Source organism: Ziziphus jujuba, chromosome 1, assembly GCF_031755915.1.
Source record: "Ziziphus jujuba cultivar Dongzao chromosome 1, ASM3175591v1".
Taxonomy (NCBI): Eukaryota; Viridiplantae; Streptophyta; class Magnoliopsida; order Rosales; family Rhamnaceae; genus Ziziphus; species Ziziphus jujuba.
Window position 1 is genome coordinate 33,790,012 of NC_083379.1, and position 19,389 is coordinate 33,809,400.

Below are 19,389 nucleotides of genomic sequence, written 5' to 3' on the forward strand. Positions count from 1 at the left end.
CCGATCTTTTCTCAGACTGATCACAATACATCTTTGTAATCTTGTCTCGTTCTGAATCTTGTCGAGTATAGAGGAAGTGAGAAATGGAATGTTTGATTTTTTTCGTGCAAACATGCAGATCTATACCTCACTAACATGTACAACCTAGACCACATCGTAAGTGTCTCCCAGCTCTGCTCCACTATCTCCTTTGAGATCCACAAGAACTCTCACATCACCATTTTCTTTTTTCCTCTCTCTCAGTATTCTTCTCTTCTAACTCTTTTTTTTTTTTTTTTTTTTTTTTTTTTTGGTTTGCTTAAAGGGGGAGTTGTATTAACCAAGAAGGAGGGCAAACAAACAATATACATGTTGTCAAGAATCGGGTTGTGGATACTTGACCACATTCCTGATTCATCACCTCAACAAACTTTCTATAGAAATAAAAAAAGGAGAAACAACACCTTCAAAGACATTAGAAAAGCCCCATCGTGAAACCAAATGTGCTGATTTATTAGTTTTTCTTGGGACCCAAGCAAAACAAATAAAGTGGAAGTTGGGACAAAAGCCTAAAACCTTATTGATAATCCCTGAGGTAGACCAATGCCCGGAAAAGCTAATTGGGTCATTAAGGCTTTGAATGACAGCTTTGGCATTGCTTTCAAAACACAAGTTGAGGTGGCCGTCTTTGATAGCTAGATAAACGACTTTGAGAATGGCTATTGCTTTTGCAGCTTCGGGGATATCAATGTTCTCCTTTAGAGCTTTAACTTTCAAAACTCTTCCATGGTAATTCCTTACAACCATTCCAATGTTAGCGACACCATCCTTCATAGAAGCATCACAGTTGATCTTAATGACTCCGTTCAAAGGATGGCGCTGTTAGAAAAATAACACAAAGGAACAAATATCTGCTAAAATAAACTTCATTCATAAATAAATAACAAATAAATAAACATAATTAAATAAAACATAGTCTGTAAATGATGGATCGAGACATGTATAATGCGCTGTTCTTAAAAAAAATACGTCTTCTTCTGCACAGGCAATATTAATATGTTCCTATCTAGAGATACAACAATCATTTAGGAGTTCTAAGGGGTAGCAATTGAACCTCCCACGAACTCTTTAGAACACCTATAATGCTCAAAATATATATACTAAAATATATTTGATAGTAGTAAAACAATTTTTGTAAAGGAAATATGGAGTAATTGAGAGAAGAAGAAAAATAGTTAATTTTTTTATTCCTGTGTGTTTGTAAATGAGAAAGAAAGCTCTAATTTATAAAGCTTAGAATAAGAAATTATTATTGAATTGGATGATTTTTAGGAATAAAAATAGTAACTTAACAATAAAAATAAACATTACAAAGCAATTTTCTTAACGTTAATAAACTAACATATACGTTGAAACAGTAGATAAAATAGAAAACTAACTTTTACTAAATGATTAAATATATATATATACATTAAAAGGTGCTATCTTGTAAGAACTAATTACAATGTTAAAAATAAGTTTAAACTGAATCTTTCAGTAAAATCCTTTTTTATATAATATATAAAATAATATTTAATAATTATAATGATGCTTTTAGCAATTAATTTCATTTTTAGCTAAGGCTATGCAGAAAACCAACACAACCATGGATTAAAAATTAGTATATCATCTCCTACAAAACATGAATTAAAAATTAGTATATCAACATAAAATCTAAATGCAAATTAGGCAATAATAATTACCCCCACATTTAAAAGTATGCTATAAAAAATAAATGGTAAAACTTCTTACCATCATTTACAACAAAGTATGATAATAAAATGAAACAATAATAAATTTAACATAATATTTTGTCATGGTTTCATACATAAATGTTCTTCCAACAAAGTTTATAGCGATAAAATAAATCATGGTACAAATTAGCACATTTAAACACATTTAATGTGTTTCCATAAAGCATCAAAGAATTTATATGTATTATATATATATATATATATAGTAGATATTACTAGCTGGCAAATCAAACACACATGGTAGGTTATATAAGATAGGTTAGGTGGTTAACGTTAAAAAATAAACGACATCTAAATTTTATCTGGAAAAACTTTACTACAACAGCTCCCTCTTTTTCTTTTTTTTCTTCCCCAACCCCCCCCCCCCCCGGCGGCGCCGCCCCTCTCCCTTTTTAGTAAAAAAATAATATAAAAATTACTCAAACAAAGAGTTAATGTATATTGCTGCACAAAAATTATCAAATACATATATATATATATATATATATATATATATAACCATCATTAGGACCTAGTAAAAATATTATCTTAATAAACAGGAAGCATAAAGCATAACTAATCACAACATAAATTAGACTCGTATAAACAAAACAACTCTATAAGAATATTACAGCGCATACAACATAAAGGTCAAGTAAAATAATTTACTTCGTCAATAGCATGCATAAAATGCGGAAACCCATTCTCATTTAATAATGACCAATAAAACTATATGCTTATAAAAATAAAATAAATAAAAAACAAAACTCCATATCAAACACCAGCTTTTGACGTTTCCAACTAGTAATAAAGACATAGACTTATGATATCACCCCTATCTTCAAATCTTTAGTTCTTGACTTATCCACCATAGGAGCAATAAAAGACACTGTGATATATGAATAAGACTAAAGGAAAAATAATAATAAATAATCAATTATAAGAGAATATTTCATCATTAATTGTTTCACACAGAGCTATATATTTATATATGTATAATATATATATATATATATATATATATTTTCCATAATAAATACATAGCAACATCAATACACATTTAAATATAAGATATGGAAACATGCACATATGCTACTAATTAATATGCCATTTATCCAAAATAAATAAAACAAACTGAATTTTTTTTTTTTTAACTTACAACAATATGATATCAAAATAACTTTTTTTCTTTCTTTCAAGATAAATCAAATTCGTTTGCAGTGAAGAAACTCATTCACCACATAGATATACATCATTCATCACATATTTGAATACATATACACATACATAGACAAGTGCCAAAAATTCATGAGTACAACTATCAAACGGAAAACTTGCTAAATGAGCTCTTAATTTTATTTTTTTTCAATAATAGCAAAAACAAGCAAACCAATAAAAAGAATAGGAATAAATTAAAATAATATTTATAAGGTATCACAGCCTAAAATATTTAAAAGAATCAAATAATATTTTAATTATTTTTTTATTTTTATTTTTAGAAATTATTGACTTATCTAAATATATATATAAAACTATGAACAGAATCCAAACTTGTGTACATATATAAAAATACTGAATATAAATAATAGATATTTCAAAACCTTATCTTTTCTAAGAATGTTAGAAAAATAAGACAAAGGAACAAATATCTGTTAAAATAAACTTCATTCATAAATAAATAACAAATAAATAAACATAATTAAATAAAACATAGCCTGTAAATGATAAATCGAGACATGCATAATGCGCGGTCTTCTGCACTGACAATATTAATGATGAGGATCATAATGGGAGCACTCAAAGATGGAGTCCTGAGTCATTGAAGTTGCCAACTAGACCAATTACTAGAGCTCGTGCAAAGAGATTTAAAGTGCATTGAATGGTCTTATTCGGGAAGTGCTTATCAATCAAGAATGCAAGAGTTTTTCTTAGAAAGAATCAAAATTAACAACAATATTGAGCATTGAAGGCTGTGGATATGAAAACTTGAAGGAAAATAATATTAGGGGCAATTTGGTAATTTTTTATAGTATGATGGCATGGCACTTTGATGACATGGCATCTTTGAACATGTGGCATTTAAGTGGCTATCCAACATGGCTTGAAAAAAAAGAAATCAGCTTGTTTCCTTTTCAGGCCAATTAGGTGCTTAAAGAAATCAGCTTGTTTACTTTTTAAGCCAATTAGGTGTCTTACTTGATCACCAAATTACTTAATCATCAAGTTTTATTATTTTAGTCTTATTTTGATTTTAGGAAACCTTTAATTTTATTATGTTTTTAATTATTTTTGGTTGAAAAATTAACTAATTTCCTAATCTTAAGTTGTTATGTAATTAGTCACTTTCCTAAACTATAAAGAAGTTGACTAGTCAAATTTAAATTAAGAATAAGTTAGAGTTTAGGAAGGTATTTTGGACTAATTTTTTATTATCTTTGCATATACTTTAGTTTATAAAAAGGCTTCAAGTTCATTAATACAATAACTTTTTATCTTTAGAAAAATTTAATACTTGTGAGAGTTAAACCTTTTGTTTCTCTAACAACTATCCTTTGAACTTTTCTAACTTAAAAATTAAAGTTCAATCCTTGACTTATTAATAGGGTAATTCTGCAACTCTTTTGTGACATCATTCATTCCACAAGAGCCTGAATCAATTGGACAATCGCATTTTAGTTTGTACAAATCTAGGTTGGATTGCTTAAGCTCGTATGAATTAATACGTTCCTATCTAGAGATACACGATCATTTAGGAGTTCTAAGGTGCTGCAATAGTACCTCCCATGAACTCTTTAGAATACCTATAATGCTCAATATATATATATATATATATATATATATATATATATATATTCTAAAATATATTTGATAGTAGTAAAACAATTTTTATAAAGGAAATATGGAGGATTTGAAAGAAGAGTATTTTGAGAGAAGAAAAAAAATAGTTAATTTTTTTTATTGATGTGTATTTGTAAATGAGAAAGAAAGCTCCAATTTATAAAGCGTAGAATAAGAGATTGCTATGGAATTGGATGATTTTTAGGAATAAAAATAGTAATTTAATAATAAAAATAAACGTTAGAAACCAATTTTCTTAACATTACTAAAGTAACATATACATTGAAATAGTAGATAAAATAAGAAATTGACTTTTACTAAATGACTAAATATATATATATGTTGAAAGATACTATCTTGAAGGAACTAATTTACAATGTTAAAAACAACTTAGAGTTAGTCTTTCAGTAAAATACTCCTTCATATAATATATAAAATAATATCTAACAATTATAATGATGCTTTTAGCAATTAATTTCATTTTTAGCTAAGGCTATGCAGAAAACCAACACAACCATAAAAACCGCTCGAATCGACTCACCTGGCTGACAATTCTCGGTGATCGATGTCCGATTGATTGACTAACCGGTGCCGATGAAGGAGATTTTGTTGGTGATAGTTTTCGTGGTTCGAAAATGATCGGTCACCGAAATCGACCGAATATATATGTCTATCAAGTGGTTTTTGGTATTTCTTTCATCCTTTTCACTTAGATCTCAATTGGATGACTCTCGATCTATCGCCTACAATTTCACAACTCTATCTCTCTTCTCTGATCTTTTTTCACTCTGATCACAATACATCTCTGTAATCTTGTTTCCTTCTGAATCTCGTCGAGTATAGAGGAAGCGAGCAATGGAATGTTTGATTTTTTCGTGCAACCGTGCAGATCTATACCTCACTAACCTGCACGACCTAGACCACATCGTTAGTTTCTCCCAGCTATGCTCCACTATTTCCTTTGAGATCCACAAGAACTCTCACATCACCATCTTTTTTTTCCCTCTCTCTCAATATTCTTCTTTTCTACCTTTTTTTTTTTTTTTTTTGTGCTTAAAGGGGTGGTTGTATTGACCAAAAAGAAGCGCAAACAAACAATATACATGTTGTTAAGAATCAGGTTGTGGATACTTGACCACATTCCTGATTCATCACCTCAACAAACTCTCTAGAAATAAAAAAAAAGGAGAAACAACACCTTCAAAGACATTAGAAAAGCCCCGTCGTGAAACTAAATGTGCCAATTTATTAATTTTTCTTGGGACCCAGGCAAAACAGATAGAGTGGAAGTTGGGATGAAAGCCTAAAACCTTATTGATAATCCCTAAAGTAGACCAATGCCCGGAAAAGCCAACTGGGTCGTTAAGGTTTTGAATGACAGCTTTGGCGTCGCTTTCAAAGCACAAGTTGAGGTGGCTGTCTTTGATAGCGAGAGAAATGACTTTGAGAATGGCTACTGCTTTCGCAGCTTCGGGGATATCAATGTTCTCCTTTAGAGCTTTAACTTTCAGAACTCTTCCATGGTGATTCCTGACAACCACTCCAATGCTAGCGACACAATTCTTGGCAGAAGCATCACAGTTGATCTTAATGACTCCGTTTGGAGGATGGCGCCACGTATTAAAAGCTTCCAATCTGGGAGTAGAGTTGAAATGGGAACCAGAGAAGATGGTCGTGGACTCCTTGTGCTCCTCAAAGCTGGCAAACAAATCCTTAACTTCTTCCTCAAGCATTAACCTTTTCCCTTTGAAAACTATGCTGTTTCACAGCTTCCAAATGGTAACGAGAATAAGAACAGCAAAGAGAAAAAAAATTGTTACCATCGTTGGGATGAACTGGCAATTTTTCCACCGAATTCACTAACCTTTTTTGTTCGTCTGTTTCTTGGAAAATTGTTTAGTGCTTGGATTTCTCATTCTTTTATCTCAATTCTATGAACTGGACAAATTATTTTAAAGAAAATAGTTAAAATGAGTCTCCTTTAATATGAATAATGATTTAGATTTTTGGGATTTTTTATTATTATTATTTTTACATTAAAAAAGGAAAAAAAAAAAAGAAAAAGAAATCGGAGAATCTTTGGTTGAAGCATGAGAAAGAGTTGTTTTATTATTATGAGAAAGTTTGGATTTTTAATACAAAATTGGAAATATCAGTTCTCGCATGTTGGTTTTAGATGTTATGGTTTTTCTTTTTCTTTTTTCTTCTTTTATTCTTTATGGTTTGTCTTTTTAAGTATAACACTCCTGCATTTTTTTTTTTTCTTTTTTCATTTTGGGTTTTGGCGTTTGTGTTTTGGGGGGTGGAAGATAACACTCCTAGTTGTTTTCCAATGAAGAACAATAATAATTGGGAATTTTACTAACGAAGGATCTGAAATGATTCAATTCTAACTAGGATGAGGCATTTACTTGTATAATTTGTTAGGTCTTTGTCTTTTTGCTGTTTTACTATTAGCTTCATTATAAAACCAGAAAAACTGACCGAACCAATCGAAAACCGATCATATAACCGGTCGATCGGTTTTTTAAGCTGAAAAATGATTTTTGATTCATTAAATGACCAACCGACTAAAATTTCTCTGGTGTGAAAAACCGACCGAACGAATTGAAATTGACTAATGCACACCCTTACTTTGAGTTCCTAATTCCCAATCGTCCTCTCATAAAATTCTTCATAATTGGTTTTGCTTCCCAATCATTGCATTTTTCAGGCATTACGTTCTTTCGTCGGGTTTCATGCCTAGATACCAAGGTTGAAAGATACTTGGCCTAATAAAACAAAAATCTTTATTGGCGAAAATAACTTCTTCTCATTTAACTTCAATGTTAATCGTCAGGATCTAACCTCCACCAGAAACAAATTACACCAAAAAATTATTAATCAATAGCATTTTAAAATGGACACTTGGTCTCTTGCAAGGATAATCCAATAGCAAAACTATTATTCCCTGACAATAATTTCTAAGTTTGAATTTCGGTACCTCAATATACTATCTAAAGGTTAACCAACGGTATTTTGAGATATTTACCCGAAAAAAAAAAACAAAAAAAAACAAAAAAAAGATATTTTGATATCTTTAATTTTTATGAATTTTTAATTTTTTAACTCTAGTAATTTAAACTCTTAATTTGTCAATTTATTATAATTTAAGCCTTTTAATTTTTTGAATAATCACATAATTAATACTAAACTATTTCAAATTAAAAAATATGAAACTGTAAAATTTGAAAATAAATTTTAAATTTTGCACTAATCTTATATATTTTAATTTACCAACTTTAATTAAAAAAATAAAATAAAGAGTACTAAATTATAAATTGTTTGAAAATTGATATTATTTAACATCAGTTTTGTGATGCTGACTATTAAACTTTGTAATAAAAAATGAAGTAAGACGCAAATTGTAACAGATTAAAAAATGATTAGCTTAAATTGTCTATTTGTAAAGTTTAAAGTCTAAATTATCAAATTCTAAAAATTAAACATATTAAAGTGCAGTTAACTCTGTATATATAGGTTTACCATCATGGATTTGCATGTCCCTATTATTGTGAGCATCACCTATTTATATCAAGATATAACTTGTGGAAAGTTCACTTATATCTTAATATAAAAGGCTGAAGTCTACCATAAGATGTGCTTCCCACTATGATGAAATTGTATACAAAATTGTATACATACATATTTGATGGCCATATAGTTATTACTTTATACTGGATATCTAATAATATACCTAATAATATGAAAAATACTAAATGTTGCTACTTATTCAACTAGTATTTTATTATTACTAAATCATTTTTCATTTGAAAATTTCAGGATGTGAAAATTAGTAGGCAATAAATCAATATTAATTCTTCCTGTCTAGTAGAAAAGTAAAAAAGGAAAGAAATCAACGTACATATTCTGGAAATTAAATGTAGTGTAAAGAAGGGGCGAAAAAAAGAAAAAAAAAGGGAAGCGTGTAACGTTTTAAACGTTTTTTGGTTTGAATGATTTTGTCATAAATTGCTTTAGTGGGCCTTAACTAGCGACTTTAATTGATTTTCCGTTTATGGATTTTGATTGGATTGATTTTGAAAAGGAAAAGAAGGAAATAATATAATTTTTTCAATTGGTTTTTTGGTTTTTTTAATTATTCTCTCCTCTCACAAGTGTTTAGAGAGTAAGAACAAAAGTGAAAATTTTTTGGGATATTTTGCATTGTAAGTATGGTAAAGTTTAGGTATTTTAAAAATTTGAGGGAAATCTAAATGGTATTTTATTTGAGATTTCAAATTTATTGTATTCTAGAAGATTGCTGTAAGAAAATACTTACATCAGTAGATGAAAATTGTCTTAAAAAAATTATAATACCACACAAATTTCGGACTATTTTTCAACCAGCATATTAAAACTAAAAATATTTAGATTTTTAATTTTATTTTATTAATTTTTATAAATTTTATTTATATTTGTAGATTCACGTGTATATACACATATATTATATTTCCATAATATTTTTCTTACAAAGCGTTCAGGACCCTTTTTTTCAATAGATTCCAACCGCTTGACGGGTGGCTTGTCGAGAGAGGTTTGTGCACTTTCTCGTCCATTTTCACTTCCGGATATTTTCCGGGAAAATTTTGAAGGAAGGTATAGGTTACAACCCGAAGGAGCAGGAGTAAGAAGCTCCTGAAAAAAACCAGTATTTTAAGAGTGTTACATGAAAAGACAAAGTTATCCCTCCCATTTGTGGGATTGACGTGGCAGGTTTTTTGGTTTCCCAATCTTGTCAATTTTTCGTGGAAATAAAATGTTCTGGGCCAGCAAAACATACGGTCCTATTTTCTTGGGCCAGAAAGCCCAGAATTTTGGGCGGAAATAGTTATTCTGCTTTGATGGTTCATATTTCATATGTTTTCTACCAAATAATAATAATAATAATCTTGAGCAAAAATTAGTAAAATCAATGACTAATTATTAGGTATTGTTATGTTGTTTAAGTAGCTAGATTCCAATCATATTCCATCTTTTTTTTTTTTTGGGTGAATAAAATCACAGTTTCGTTCATTCTTCATTGTGTTATATATGTTTTAAAATGGAATTACTAATGGGCTAGCTCGTTTTACTTTTCTATCTTAACTCTTTTATGTTTTGGAATGGGGACAGTTCACATTGGCTCCGCTGCATCACTCAGTATGATTTTTGTATTGTTTTTTCTAGTTAAATAAAAGTTCGATTTCATTTGAAAAAAGAAAAAGTAAATTAAGATAATTAAGAGGTATAGACAAAGAGAAAATTTTTAATGGGTTAGATTTGTCATTGAACATTGTAGAAGACTACAATTTGTATGACTTTAAATATTTGATAATCTCGTTTCATGTTCATGTAGATGGAACGCTGGTCTTCATGAGTAGATAATCATGAGACATTAGAGTTTTTTTTTTTTTTCTTTGAAAAAGTACTATTCCATTTTCCATTCCATTTGTGTAATTCTAAACATAATAATTACTTAATGGCATTAATGCCAAATATCAGCTCAACCGCAAAATAATTTGTTGGAAATATATTTCTAATATATGGTGGGAATGTATCCTAAACTTCTGGTTAAGTGAAAATCTTTAGCTTTTAACACTTGTCACCTAATAAGTTTCTAATTAATATAAGATGGAAAATATTTTCATGATAAATTAAAATTGGATAAAACATGTATATACTTGCATGTCAGCACAAGAAAAAGCTTAATTAGTGCCAATCCTGATACGATTCATGGTGTGTGAAGCTGTGAGTGTGTAATCCTAGGGCAATCACTATGTGGAGAGAAGGAAAAAAAAGAAAGAAAGAAAACATGCAAGAAACAAAGATAAAATAAATATTAATTAATTTCCTTTGAGTACTGAACTCAAACCAATTTACTTATTAGTATTTGATATGTGGGTTTTACATGTATGTTTTTTTTTGTTTGTTTTTTTTTTCCAAATATTTTAATATATGAAATAATTAATTTAATTATAAATATAATAATATATCAACGTGATTTGAAAGAAATCAATGAAAGATAATAATATTCATGCATAAGGAATAGAGATCCCCAGTAACCAATTGGGACATAATTTAATGATCATTTATCTTTTACAACAATTTAGTTGACAATAATTATTAATAATTTATAAATTTTAAATTGAAAATTTGATAGTAAAATCATCTATAAAATAATTAGGCAAAAATAATCCATCAATAGGAGCTAAAGAGCTGATAAGTCAATAAGTCATGAGCCACTACCTGTGCTACAGTTGCGCAGGTTCGAGTCACTGGTGGGAGGGCATAGGGCGACATAAAAAATAAAATTAAATTAAAAAAAAAGAAAAAAAAAGAGATAAGATGAGAGATAATTAAAATCATACGAGGTCTATGAAGTGACAGTCAGCAAAAGGATCGTCATATAAGACTAACGTTGATGTGTTACTTCAGAGAAATTTAGTTTTGTTAGGGTGGGGAAGTTGTCCATAATGTTAAAGGTGTTGTTAGACTCTCCGTGGAGGTCAAGTGGCCGAGTTTCTACATCCCAGCCTGTGGGTGCTCGGGATCGAGTCTTGGGCCGGGGGGAGAGGGGAGCCCTCCCCTGGGGGTCCAGCCACACTAGCGACAAAAAAATTAAAAATAAATAAATAAATAAAAAATGTTGAAGGTGTTGTTATAGTGGCAATGGCAAAACCTATAGATAAGTGGACTTATGGCAATTAAATTAGGCATGGAAGTGGGAATTGAGGATGGTATGGTTGAGAGTGACTCTATTACCGCTTTGAATCTTGTTTCCTATATGGGTAGTCATCTGGGACCAAATTGCTTTCTGGTAGCCGATGTTCGAAGAATGCTGAGTAAATTTTGTAATTTTATTTGTATTTTTTTTTTCTTCCCTCATAGATAAACTAATGAAGTAGCTCATAATTTATTGAAATGTGCTATTTATTAGCTAGTGATTAGATTGAGATTTAGATGGAGGAGGGTCCCAATTTGGCTCCAACCTCCAATTCAGATTGAATGTAGTTTCATTTTTGTTTTTGTTTCTTAATAAAGTTTCATTCGTTTTCAACCAAAAAGAAATAAAAAATAAAAATAAAAATTGATGACTATTCAAGGTTTTTTATTTTTATTTTTATTTTTTGATAGAAAGGCTATTCTAGGTTGTTAGTAATAGAGTTTCAAACAAATTTGATGACTAAATCCCCCCCCCCCCCCAAAAAAAAAAAAATCGATGACTGAAAGTTTTTGGTATAAAATATTTACAAGTTAATTATTATACTCTACACAAATCATTATCGCGTACCCCAAAAATATATACATATAGAAAAGTGAAAAAAAAAAAAAAAATCAGACGTAATCAGGACAAATACGCAAGACAAAGTTAGAAGCTTTTTCCAATGTCTTGACTTTTTTCTTTACATATTCATTGTGGTGATGTTTTAGCAATTAATTTCTCATTTTAGCTCCTAATTCCCAATCTTCCTCTAATAGAATTATTCGTAATTGGTTTTGCTCATTCATTGGATTATTTTAGACATTTTTACTTTTTTTGTCGGATCTCGTGCCTGGACGACAAGGCCGAAAGTGACTTGGCCTAATAAAACAAAAATCTTTGTTGGGGAAAGGAACTTCTATATTAGTCCAACTTGGCTTTGCAATGGCTTCACCAAAGACGAATTACAACATTGATGACATTAAAAAAAAAATAAAAAAAAATAAAAATCATTAATTACTAGCATTCCAAAAAGGATATAGATTTGTAGTTGTAATGTACAGTAGTAAAACTATTTATAATATCCTTTTAAATTTTAGATTTGCTCGGATTTAGATTAATAATTTTTTTAATTTAAAATATATTATAATTCATAATATATATATATATATATATATATCAAGAGAAGTTATTGCAACCCAGTGCAAAACTCAAATTGAAATAATATGAAATTATATTTTTAAGTTAGATGTATTTAAAATTTATATAAATTCATAAAAATATTAAAATTTTAGAATAGCAAAATAGAACCTGCTAGAATTTATATAAATTTCAAATGTATTTTTAAATTTACAAAAAATTTAAAAATTGATAAAGGTGTGTATATATATATATATATAAAACAAATCTGCTAGATTAACATTTCCATATCATTTTTCCCTCACGTATATTAAAGGAAGTAGGTTTTTTCCTGAGACAAAAGCTTTCAAGTACAAGAAGAGAAATCGATTTTGAAATCATATATGTAACATATATGGCAAATGACCCACAAGGTCCAACTAGCAAGTTTGGCAATTGGCAGTGCCGCAGCCCCGCAGTCCTTCAAGTCAAGCCACTTTGCTGAGAAAATTATGAGTGGCTCCGTCAGTGAACCTCCTTGATTGGTACAAATTTTTTGCTATTTTGCTACCATATGCTGAGACTACAAGCTAGCATGTAAACAAATCAAAAGTCAAAAAAGTCAAGCTTGTGGCCATTACAGGAATTCAGCACCCAACTGGGTTTGCAGCTCGGTATGTATCTATAAAGATCCAAAAAATATGTTGTTTATGGTAGAATACTCGGTATCTATCTCCTCTTGTTACTACTTACTGACCATTTTATGGTATAAGAAAATGACAACTTCAATTATTGTCAAGAAAAATATGCAAACCTATCATTTTCCAAGCACGACCGACTTTGCTGACTCTTGAAAATTCATATACATATATAGATATTTATGGAATAGCAAGCAATACAAAAGTAAAATGTGAAACATTAACTTAAATGAAGAAAAGATAAAAAAAAAATGCTGTGAAATGTATGAATTATGATCTAAATTGCTATATATTATCATGATCAACATGGCAAATGGAAAAAAAAAAAAAATCATATGATTTATGAATTATCTATTTTTATATAATATTTTTATAAATTTTTAATATCTAATAAAAATTAATGAATATAATTTTAAAATAATTGAAATGATTTAATATTTTTCTTTTTTATTGTATTTTCATCATATAAAAAAATCATAGTACAAGATTCACTTTATTATATCCCAGCACTTAAATTATCTGACATGGTTCGACTGCATATTTTTTTCAGGAGCATTAAATGATATGATAGTGATCAGGCATTCAGGATCAATATACAAAGTTTGTGCACTTATTAAATTAAGCATTTATATATATTTTTTTAAATAAACGAAAAAAAGGGAATAATTATTTGAGAAAACAACCATATTATCATTGGTTATCGATAAGAAATAATCAAGAGCTCAGTTAGAAGACACATGATTGCTGACTTTGAGAATTTTAGAAATCTTTTGAGTTGGCTTTTCTAATTTATTTAAAAGCAGAGATTGATCCGATTGAAATAAACGTGTGACTTTCATAATTCATTGTTATCGTGTGAGTATCATGATACACATATGGTACTTTTACAACCTCAATAGTTTTGTTTATAATATTAATCACATGCAAGTGCATGAGAACATTGATTTGATTGCATATGTAACCTTTAAATTCATTGACAATATATATATATATATATGTGTTTAATTAATTTATTTATGCATGTATATGTATTTTGCGTGGTTTTGAAGTGTGATTATTGGGTGTGGTTTTCTTAATCTAATCATATTACTTTTGTTAACTATATTCTTTTTATTAATTAAATTCATATATATATATATATATATATAAATATATATATATATATTTTTTCTCATCTTCCACTTTTTATGTATGTAAAATTATTATGCAATTCAACTGTTTGAGATCTAATGCATCCACAAGCATGGTTTCCACCATCTAGCTTGAATATAAGGCAATCGATCGAAGGATTTGGATTGAGATTAATTTTTATTTTTTTTCCTTTCTTTGTTAAAAATATAGTCATTATAAAGTACCATAATTGTATTACATTTCAACATGCATGTATCACCCATATATATAATACATCACGTAACCTTCAAAATTAAAACACAGTAATTATTTTGCCACATTATTCTAAATTATAGACAATGCTATACATACTATTACTTATTCTCCCTAAATCTTATTTAACCCATACAAAATTTATTTTTACAAGAATAACGTAGTGGCAATGTCTATACTCTTTTATGTATAAGATTTTGAATTTGAACAATTCTAATGATTTAAAAAAAAAATTATGGAGAATTAATTTATTGTTACATCTATATTTTATTTTAAGAAATATTTGGGAGTCACATCTTATGGCAAGAGAGCAGTATAGTGAAGCGGCATTATAAATTAATAATGTCAAATTTGCTATAAGCATTTTTTAATGAATCAAACAATTGAACACAAAGCATTAGTGTTTTCTTCTTATAAATTAATTTGGTTACAAGATTTGAGACAAGTCCCTATTGCGTATCCCTATTAACATAAAAATGTCGCCGTTCAAAGCAAAATTAAATTGTAAAAGCTTTTGGGATTGGTCAAAGCTTTCCATTTTTTCTCTCTTCCTACAAGGCAAGTGGCTATACCTGTAAATATTCCACGCATGCATAACTTAATCATATAATTTGCTATCACTCTTTTTTAAATATCATTTGTCATTATTGGTGGCCATCCTCATTGAAATCCATCTTTACATGATTAAATCCATGCTTATATCGTCAATTAATAATTAGTTTTATGCTGAAGCATTATTTTCTAATTTTTAATTTTAAAAAATCAAAACTAATTTAATGCATCAAATTATTACATAACATGTGAATATAAATCTCATTGGTAATGACAAGTAATTGTAATCTAAATTATTTTATATGTATCATTTTTTTAATGATATTATATAATATATTGTTTTGATAAATAGCATTTAATAAACTATTAATGTTTGTATAAAAAATAATATTAGTGTTTTAATATTTCAAACCGTAAACTTTCCAAAACTCATCCCAACGAAGAGATAGGAATGAGAACAATTCTTCTAATCCTTAAAAGTAGTAAACGTGCATTTTCAAGTTTCCTCATCTGACAATCTCAGCCAAAAATTAAAAAATTAAAAAATTAAAAAAAAATCAATAATAAACTAATAAAGTTTCCCTATCTGAAACTTGTTAATTAAAAAAAAGTAACAATAACAAAAAAAGAAAAAAAGAAAAAAAAAGAAAATAGAAAAATCACGTGTTAGAAAAATAAAAGCATAGTGCCAATCCTGAAATGAGTCATCAACATGTGGAACATACGTGTAATTGGGAACCATCAATATCCATGCAAGACACGTACATAGAGTGAGATGTTTCCTGGCAACCTCCTCTGCTTTCCTTTTTCTTCTATATATATAGCTCCAAAACTCTTACCTCCTGCAAAATCTCTCTTTGCAAATTGCGTGTTTTTTTTCCCTCTTTCTTTCTTATATCCATTTATCCAAACACCACCATATCTTTCGCTCTTCAAAAAAACTTCTTAATTTTCACCTTTTTTTTTTTAAATTTTTTTTGGCTTAATTTCTCTGTATTTAATTAATTCCCATTTTTCTCTTGCCAAAGTCAAAAGCAAATTATGATGGAGAGCATGGAAAATCCTCTGCACCTCAAGTCCTTGAATCATATTTCATTAGTTTGTAGATCAGTTGAGAAATCTCTTACTTTCTACAAGACTGTTCTTGGATTCTTCCCCATTCGCAGGCCTGGCTCTTTTAACTTCAATGGTGCTTGGTACGTCTATATATATATATATATATTTATAACAACAACCCAAAAAACAGTAATAAAAAAATATTCCATTAATAGAGAGCAAAATTAGGAACCCATTTCGTTAATTTCTTGGATAATTTAATAAATCTCTATTTCTGGGTTGTGAAATTAACAGGTTGTTCAATTACGGCATTGGAATACATCTCCTCCAATCTGAAGACCCTGAGAAGATGAGGAAGATCAGCCAGATTAACCCAAAAGACACCCACATCTCTTTCCAGGTTTCTCTATCTTATTCTCTCTCTCTCTCTCTCTCTCTATATATATATATATATATATATATAGACCCGGATGATATTGATGATGATAAATGGGTGACATTGACAATTTTGACATTTATATATGCATGGCAGTGTGAGAGCATGGAAACAGTGGAGAAGAAACTGAAGGAGATGGAGATAGAGTACGTGAAGTGCAGGGTAGAGGAAGGTGGAATCTACATTGATCAGCTTTTCTTCCACGACCCAGATGGATCAATGATCGAGATTTGCAATTGTGATAACCTCCCCGTGATCCCATTGGTTGATGACTCAGTCAGACTCTGCTCCAGAATCAATTGCAATGTCCACCAGCAGCAGCAGATTTTAAACCACCACCAGCAACAGCAGCAGCAGCAGTCTGTGACTTGTCTCCCGTCTCCCAATATTTCTGTCCAAGAAGATTATCTTCACTGTGCTTGAAATTTGGATCACAGATTTTCAAATATTGGAATTTTATTTTCGTTGTTGTTGTTGCTGCTTTTGCTTAACAAAAATTAATTGGGGTCAGATTTGGTTAATCAACCAACTCTATAATTAGTTTTAAGACCAATCTTAATTGGGTATTCTAATGAAAAAAAAAAAAAATATATATATATATATAATATAATATCTTCGCAGTTGGTCCTTGTAGTCTAAACTTGTATATAGGCAATATGATATAATCTAATTTAGATGTAACTTTGATTTTGCTACATAGTAGCATGCATTTAACGGTTTTGGGAATGAAAAGCAAGATTAAGAAAGCACCCTATAAAAGTCTCTCTCTCTCTTTTTTTTTCTTTTTTTTTTTCCCCCTAATTTTCTAAGCCACAGTAAAATTAGAAGCAAAGCTCAAATTGAATCGTCCATTAAATTAAGCAGGAAATTTTCAACATAGCAGTAACGGAGGTAATCGCTCTGAGTACGTTTACTAGCATCAGCTAAATGCAAAACCAAGTGTAGTGGCAACATATTCGTCTGTCCTTCAGCAGTAAGAGAGATTTGAGATACAGTTAATTAGTTCCTTAAACTGGAATTTTGACCTCACAAATTAAATTTCTGACCCTCATAATGTTCATGGAGGCAGCGGAAAAGGGAATTGATTGGGTACCCTTTTGGGTCTTGTCACCAATGGGTTTTATTTTTATTTTTATTTTTTTGGGCACAGAATAATAATGAGAGTTTGAGCCCAAATTTATGTAAATGGTTCATCAATACTGAAGCCCAACTTCCATCAGGCTCGGCCCCTGGTTCTGGAATAAGCTAGAGATATTTTGACATGCTCCTGATAAAGTAAATGGGTGCCTAATTGATAATAATTTGATTCAGTCTATCTGGTAGGTTTGAATGTACAAAGGCATATTCATTAACCAAAAAAAAAAGAATATACGTTGGCATGTATTAGAAAATGAGTGATTATTTTACCAGAAGATGTGGATTTAGATTTGCAAATGACTTTGTTATGTATAATGGATCTGTGACACAAACAGAACGCTAAAAGAAACAGAACAGATAGGCTCTGCTACAATGTTGTAATCTATAAAACATTGCAGATTGCTGGGGTACAAAAGATAAAGAGAAACAACAGAGACAACTTTGTGCCGGATAATCCTTAATTTTGTTCTGGTGTTCTTTCAGAAAAAAATAGAATCTCAAATCTTGGGAATATCCTCAAGGATATTTCAAACATTTGACCTGAGTGTACTATTTAAAACTAAACATTGATTCTGCAGAAAAATGGAAAATATTTCTGTACTTTTTCCTTCTTGTCATAGAAAAGGATGGAAATTCACTTCTCAATGATGATTAGTTCCTAGCTAGCTAGTTGCTAAATATCATGTACAGTTTGTGTGATCTTTGGACCCCCCACACACATGCACAAAAGAGAAGCTTGGAGCCCAAAAACCAAGCTGGTCTCCAATATGTTATTGTTCAAGTATCATCAAAACCCACAAACAAACATAATATCTTGTATCACAATTGGATGCAGAAATGGATGAAAGTGTTTGGAACTTACTCATAATACATATCTGACAAACAGCGCGGATGCCGTATTTTGGCCATGGAAGCTGAGAAGCAGAAATGAAGGAAAAGAGAAGAAATAGGAGCTCCCTTCAGTCCAAAACAATGGGCAAGTTTTTTTTCTTCTCATAGGCCCTGTTTTGGGCTGCAAGGAACCCCCATTTCTGCTATTTTCAAGGTGAAGTAATGAAAGAGAGAATGATAAAGAAAGCTAGGAAGGGAAGACAATGTGTGTGCATTTATAAGAGAGGTTGCCAAGTAGTTAAAAAGTCAAGAGAAGAAGTATTTTTCTCTTTCCATCTCTCTTAATTCTGGTTCAAAAGGAAATTTTAGCCACATTAGGGACAGATGGACTAAGACATATATAGGAATATGTCTTAATTATTTGGTTCAAACCACCCTAACCATCCTGGCTAAACATTAAAAGCATGCATAATATGAGCAGACAAAGTGAAAAATGATTGGCCAACATTTTTGAAAAATAGATCTCCGGCCACAGATTCTAACCTAGATGAATGTTTTCAGAATTGTGGTGCATAAAAATATTTTATGTTTTTGGTTAATACCTAGAGCTATATATTAATAATAAAAAAAAAAAAATTGAGTTTTGCAGTATCCATCGGGATTATCAGACATAGGGATGGTAAAGAAGTTACACCATTTCCTCACGGATTAGATAGTAACCACTTCCATATATTTTTTTATCATAAAGAAATCTGAATGTGGATTGAAGAGCAATGCTTAGCATTCATTTAAAACAATGAATCAATGCAAATTTCATATAAAGTGTTTTAATTTTATGAAAATGAAAGAGTTTGATATATGTATACT

General features: G+C 29.8%; 1 protein-coding gene across 1 annotated transcript; it reads left to right on the forward strand.

Annotated features, from left to right (window-relative positions):
• The first annotated feature begins 15,899 nt into the window (after nt 1-15,899).
• Nucleotides 15,900-17,017, forward strand: LOC107403986 (glyoxylase I 4). The gene is made up of 3 exons (XM_048470930.2): nt 15,900-16,258; nt 16,413-16,518; nt 16,651-17,017. The coding sequence occupies exons 1-3, from the start codon at nt 16,104-16,106 to the stop codon at nt 16,975-16,977; spliced, it is 588 nt and encodes a 195-aa protein (XP_048326887.1). The 5' UTR covers nt 15,900-16,103; the 3' UTR covers nt 16,978-17,017.
• The last annotated feature ends 2,372 nt before the right edge of the window (nt 17,018-19,389 follow it).

Bases quoted from the DNA above. Each gene is read 5' to 3' on its own strand.
- LOC107403986 (XM_048470930.2), top strand. From the start codon at position 16,104: ATGATGGAGAGCATGGAAAATCCTCTGCACCTCAAGTCCTTGAATCAT. The intron at 16,259-16,412 runs GTACGTCTATAT...TGAAATTAACAG, and splicing joins TTTAACTTCAATGGTGCTTG to GTTGTTCAATTACGGCATTG. The intron at 16,519-16,650 runs GTTTCTCTATCT...TATGCATGGCAG, and splicing joins ACACCCACATCTCTTTCCAG to TGTGAGAGCATGGAAACAGT.